The 6,439-nt window shown below is 46.2% G+C and overlaps 1 protein-coding gene across 1 annotated transcript in view; it reads left to right on the plus strand.

Annotated features, from left to right (window-relative positions):
• HOMER2 (homer scaffolding protein 2) overlaps positions 1 to 6,439 on the plus strand; it is a 129,991-nt gene that overhangs the window by 111,636 nt on the left and 11,916 nt on the right. The window contains exon 5 of the mRNA XM_014549585.1: positions 4,865 to 4,957. Coding sequence (XP_014405071.1) covers positions 4,865 to 4,957 — 93 coding nt within the window. The remainder of the gene's footprint in view (positions 1 to 4,864; positions 4,958 to 6,439) is intronic.

Genomic DNA, 6,439 nt, shown 5'->3' on the forward strand with positions numbered 1-6,439 from the left:
GTAAACGCCCTGGGCAGACTCCCTTGGGTCCATTGTCAGTCTTGGGTCCCTAGGCCATCCTTCCACTCCCCCAGAAAAAGGGGCGGGGAGGGGGGGAGGTGTACAGAATTGGGTGCCATGATTGGCTTAGACCAGTTCTCATTTTTTTAAATATATTTTTATTGATTTCAGGAAGGAAGGGAGAGGGAGAGAGAGATATAAACATCAATGATGAGAGAGAATCATTGATTGGCTGCCTCCTGCACACCCCCTACTGAGGATGGAGCCCACAACCCAGGCATGTGCCCTTGACCAGAATCGAACCTGGGACCCTTCAGTCCGCAGGCCAATGCTCTATCCACTGGGACAAGCCGGCTAGGGCCAGTTCTCATTCTTTATCACCTAGGAAATTTCCTGCTCCGGACAAATTTGAGATTCTGTTAAGCTAAAGGAAAAAAAGAAATGGCCTTTGACTAAGCAGCTAGGCAGTGTCTTCAATTGCCAAGGCCAGAAAAGCCAGAAAAGCCAGAAATAAAATGAAATCAGTGTCTTTAGTTTTCTGTGATGGTGATGATACTTCCATTCTGATGAAAGTTATTACATTACCACTGCAGAGAATGGTCCTAATAAGTAAAAGACGAGAATTGGGCATACCTTTCAGACACCATTGTGGTTTGACTAGCCTTTGATTAATGGGTTTTATTTACTGGAATCTATTTTCAGGAAATAATTGTAACCGAGTACAGAGATTTAGCTATAAGGATTTTCCTTGCAGCATCATTTATAACAGTAAAAACAAACAAACAAAAACCAAACCAACCTAAATGTCCAGCAGTAGGAAATTAGTTAGATAAACGCCAGTATGTCCTTTGGGGTAATATTGTACAGCAATTCAGACGATCTAATAGAAGATCCTGTAATTACATAGAGATATTAATGTCATCTTAGTAATTTCGAAAATAGTATAAAGTGAGATACAATATAACTTCATTTTAGAAAAGAGATATGTGGGCCCGGCCGGTGTGGCTCAGTGGCTGAAGGTCGACCTATGAACCAGGAGGTCACGGTTCATTTCCCACTCAGGGCACATGCCCGGGTTGCAGACTCGATCCCCAGTGTGGGGCGTGCAGGAGGCAGCCGATCCATGATTCTCTCTCATCACTGATGTTCCTATCCTTCTCTCCCTCTCCCTTCCTCTCTGATATTAATAAAAAATATACATATGAAAATATGTGTAACAGATGTATACATACAGATAGAAAAATAGCAGAAAGATATGTGGTTAGTGTTTATCTCTGGGTGGTGGGAGTATAGGTTTAAAAAATTTTTTTTCAACGTTGCGTTCTAAATGTATAAGCACGTGTGCTTTTTTATAAGGGGGGCGGGGGCTATTATAAACCTGAAGGCTTGGAAGGAGGGATGTTTCAGCAAAGGAGAGCCATCTGGCTCCTCTCTGGTTAACAAGTGCTTCTCCTCTCTCAGTGGGAGCTGGGGGGGAGCGTGCTCCCAGGGCGTCTGGATTGCTTCCAGTGCTCATTATTACAAATGAATCTGGGATCTTAATCTATCGAAGGCCTTTTTTTTTTCATATTCTCAATTGTTTTCATAGAACCGTTTCCCAGAAGTGTTATCACGGAGCCAGTGGGCATGAATATTTTTTTCGCTTGTGATACATTTCTCCAAATTGCTTCTCGAGGGGCTGCACCAATACCCCGAGCTCCCGGGAGTGTCCTGCCAGCTCCGGGCGTTGTGATGGTGTGTGAGTGTTCGGTGCCTGAGCAGGCAGAGCATGGGACCTCGTTATTCCGATTGGCTTCTTCAGTGAGGCGGAGCCCCTTTTCTGTAGGTTGCTGACTTATTGTGGTTTTTTATTTGTGGGTCTTGACATTTCTCTGTTGGGGTTTGCATAATTGCCTTTTCAGTTTGCACAAACTCGGTGCTCTCCCCCTTGGGAGCACCCCTCGCCTTTCCGTCCCCCTCGCCTTCCCCCAGGAGCGTTACTTTTCTCTCCCCTCCGCTCCAAGGGCCCTCCTTCTGCTTCTGCGACTTGCTTCCTGAGCCTACACAGCCAGGCTGGCTCACTTCCGCTACCTCTGTGACTCCCTAAATAAACTTTCTCTCATTAAAAAAATGTGCACAGCCCAACTGGTGTGGCTCCATGCTTGAGCATGGACACAGGGGCCAAGAGGTCCCCAGTTCGATTCCATTCTGGGCACATGCCTGGGTTGCAGGCTCGATCCCCAGTCGGGGGCGTGCAGGAGGCAGCTGATGGATGTGTCTCTCTCATCGATGTTTCTCTATGTCCTTTTCCCTTCCTCTCTGAAATTAATAAAAACATATTATTTTTTAATTTGCACAAACTCTTTCTTTACTGAAGATAATGGCCCCTTTGCTGTTGTACTAGCCTAGCTATTTCCCCCAGGCACCGGTTTTCCTTCTGATTTACTCTTTTTCCTTTTATATTGAAAAACTTGACATTATTATGTCATCAAAAGATGTCACCTTTGGGATATGAAGCCCCATGGCTGTGGCTTTGTGTTGTGTGTGGTTTTTTTTAAATTTAATTTTTAAAAATATGTTTTCACTGATTTCAGAGAGAGGGAGAGAGGGCTAGAAACGTCCATGATGAGAGAAAATCATTGATTAGCTGCCTCCTGCACAGCCCCTACTGGGGATCGAACCTACAACCCAGGCATCGGACCGTGACCTCCTGGTTCATGGGTTGACGCTCAACCACTGAGCCACACTGGCCAGGAGGCTATGGCTTTACTGATGGGCCTGCAGGGGCCACAGGGGCCAGAACAGCAAGGCTGGCCTTTCTGCTTCGACCAGGGTGCTAGGTTCACCAGCGTCCGCCATCTGGCGAGGGCTCCCCGAGCAGACCACCGTCGTCGGCCGTGTGAACGCGCTCAGAGGGTAGCCTGTGCTCAGAGGTTCGTGAGTTTTTAGCAAAAGCCACGCGTTGTCGGTGGCCTTGTGACTGGCTCGCTTTTTTGTTTCTCAGCAACCACATTCTGCTCTCGTGTTTTGTCACGCCGGCACTGCCTGTCACCGAATGTTCTGTGCTCGCACAGTGTCCTTGCTAATTAAAACCAGTTGCCTTGTCAGTCACTGTAGGTCATGATTGGTGTGATTGTTCTGGGATTTTTAAGGATTTTTTTTATTATGAAAATATTAAAACATTTTTTTAAACTTCGAGAGAGGTATGGTATAATAAACACCCGCGTACACATCGCCTTGTTGTTAACGTTTGCCACATTTCTTTATGTTTTATTGTAGCTGAAGTACGTTAAATTACAGACATCAAAGAAAGCATTTTACGCCTAAAAATTTCAGAATTTATTTCTTAAAAAATGACATTTTTCGACATAATACCATTAGCACTTTTTTTAATGTCTTTTTTAAATTTATTTTTATTGATTTTTTACAGAGAGGAAGGGAGAGAGATAGAGAGTTAGGAACATCGATGAGAGAGAAACATCGATCAGCTGCCTCCTGCACACCTCCTACTGGGGATGTGCCCGCAACCCAGGTACATGCCCTTGACCGGAATCGAACCTGGGACCTTTGAGTCCCCAGGCCGACGCTCTACTATCCACTGCAAACCGGTTTCGGCATCACTTTTTTTAAAAAAATCTTCACCCGAGGATATTTCTTCCACTGATTTCTAGAGGGAGCAGGAGGGAGGGAATAGGCAGAGAGTGAGAGAAACATTGATGTGAGAGAGACACAGCAATTGGTTGCCTCCCACATACGTCCCTACCAGGGTTGGGGAACCTACAACCAAGGTATGTGCCCTTGACTGGGAATCGAACCTGTGACCCTTTGGTCTGTGGGCTGATGCTCTAACCCAGGGGTCCTCAAACTTTTTAAACAGGGGGCCAGTTCACTGTCCCTCAGACCATTGGAGGGCCGGACTATAGTTTAAAAAAAAACTATGAACAAATTCCTATGCACACTGCACATATCTTATTTTGAAGTAAAAAAACAAAACGGGAACAAATACAATATTTGTATTTGCATGTGGCCCACGGGCCGTAGTTTGATTACCCCTGCTCTAACCACTTAGAAAACTGACCAGGGAAACACTTTTTTTGGGGGGTAATATTTGTATTGATTTTTAGAGAGAAAGGAAGAGGGATAGAGAGAGAGAAACATCGATGAGAGAGAAACATCATCAATCCACTGCCTCCTGCACGCCCCCTACTGGGGATCAATGTGCCCTGACAGAGAATCAAACCGGTGACCTCTTGATTCCCGGGTCGATGCTCGACCACTGAGCCACACTAGCCAGGCAGGGCAACACTTGTAATAAAATTAATAGTGATTCTTCTTTGTCGTCTTGTCCAGTCCACGGTCACATTTCCCCTGTTGCTTATAGGTAGTCCATTCAAAACAGGGTTCAGTCATAGAGTATGTGTTGCATTTTGCTATTTGGCATTTTGGTATTTCATATCTTACGCTATTAAAATCTAGAACAGTGTCTCCTCCCTAACTTTTTGGATTTTTTTTTTTATTGCATTGCATTGATTTGTAAGAGTTCTTGGATCTTTCCTTAGACATGATGTTGTTTTCTTCCGATTCCTTCTGTGGTAAAACTAAGCTTCTTTTCTTGCCTTTGCATGAGTTACCGTTAACCAGGGGTGTCTGTTTCCATCCTTCATCATCACACTAGCTTCAGTAGCTGCAGAATTGACCCGGATCAGACTTTGGCCAATGGTGTTTATTGGAAGAAGAGTTCCTTATGTCCATTTCTTTTCTATCTCAAGTAAAATCCTTCTTCAGGATCGGTACCGAATCGATTGGCCTAACACGGACGCAAGCTAATTAAGCTGCGTGAGGATTGTCAGCCATGAAATCCTTCGTAACTGCTCTTCATGTTCAGTTCGCAGAGAAGTTCCAGGAGGTGAAAGAAGCCGCCAGACTCGCCAGAGACAAGTCGCAGGAGAAAATCGAGACGTCGAGCAACCATTCCCAAGTGAGTGATTTGTCCATAAGATAAAGCCGGGGCGATTCGTGGTCGAGACTCTGTTCCTTGTCACTTTGACCAGAAACAGGGAATTTAGCAGCAGGGCATTTCCCCCTATGGAGTTCCTTACTTTTTAAAAATCTTCATTGTTGAAAGTTTTACATATGTCCCCTTTACTTCCCCACTGACCCCTTCTAGTGCCCTCCCCACCCCAGGCCTTCACTACACTATAGTCTGTGTCCATGGGTTATGCACGTATAGCCGCAGGGCATCTTGAAGGTTTTTTGACGTGTTCACACGAGGTGGACAGGACATGCATTTGTGAGACTCCTGACATTTTCAGGATGTGGTGATGCATTTTTTAAAAAATATATTTTATTGATTTTTTACAGAGAGGAAGGGAGAGAGACAGAGAGTCAGAAACATTGATGAGAGAGAAACATCGATCAGCTGCCTCCTGCACATCTCCCACTGGGGATGTGCCCGCAACCCAGGTACACGCCCTTGACCGGAATCGAACCTGGGACCTTTCAGTCTGCAGGCCGACGCTCTATCCACTGAGCCAAACCGGTTTCGGCAGCATTTTTTTAATATATATTTTTATTGATTTCAGAGAGGAGGAGAGAGGAAGAGAGAGATAGAAATATCAAAGATAAGAGAGAATCATTGATCAGCTGCCTCCTGCACACGCCTCCCTACTGGGGATCGAGCCCGAAACCCGGGCATGTGCCCTGATCGGGAATCGAACTGTGACCTCCTGTTCATAGATCGACACTCAACCACTGAGCCACGCCGGCCTGGCCTGTGATGATGTCTTTTGATGGGAAATTTGTATTTGTTGAGATTAGGGTAACGCATGTCCCTGGCCCCCGGGAGGTGTTCTGTGGTCACTGTGTTTCAGGACCAGTGACAGGGCAGCTGCTTCCCTCCTGGTGGGAGGTGGGGCTGCATGAAGGATGCTCAGTGACAAGGGCAGGTGCCGGGGCCTGTGGGAGAGAAAGCTTGACTGATGCCCTCGAGCCCTCAGCTCTGTCTCCCTTTGTAATAAAAGTCAGATGGGCGATGGCATTCCAGCAGCTGGTTTAGCCAAGGAGATGTGGCTCTGCCAAGTAGTCCCTTTACTTAACAGAGTGATGGTTGACTAAGGAGGACCTGTTGCCCTAGCCCAGTGGTCGGAAAACTCATTCGTCAACAGAGCCAAATATCAACAGTACGGCTGCATGAAGGATGCTCAGTGACAAGGGCAGGTGCCGGTGCCTGTGGGAGAGAAAGCTTGAGTGATGCCCACGAGCCCTCAGCTCTGTCTCCCTGTTGTAATAAAAGTCAGATGGGAGATGGCATTCCAGCAGCTGGTTTAGCCAAGGAGAGGTGGCTCTGCTGAGTAGTCCCTTTACTTAACAGAGTGATGGTTGACTAAGGAGGACCTGTTGTCCTAGCCCAGTGGTCGGCAAACTCATTCGTCAACAGAGCCAAATATCAACAGTACAACGA

Source organism: Myotis brandtii, unplaced genomic scaffold, assembly GCF_000412655.1.
Source record: "Myotis brandtii unplaced genomic scaffold, ASM41265v1 scaffold561, whole genome shotgun sequence".
In the NCBI taxonomy this organism is placed as follows: Eukaryota; Metazoa; Chordata; class Mammalia; order Chiroptera; family Vespertilionidae; genus Myotis; species Myotis brandtii.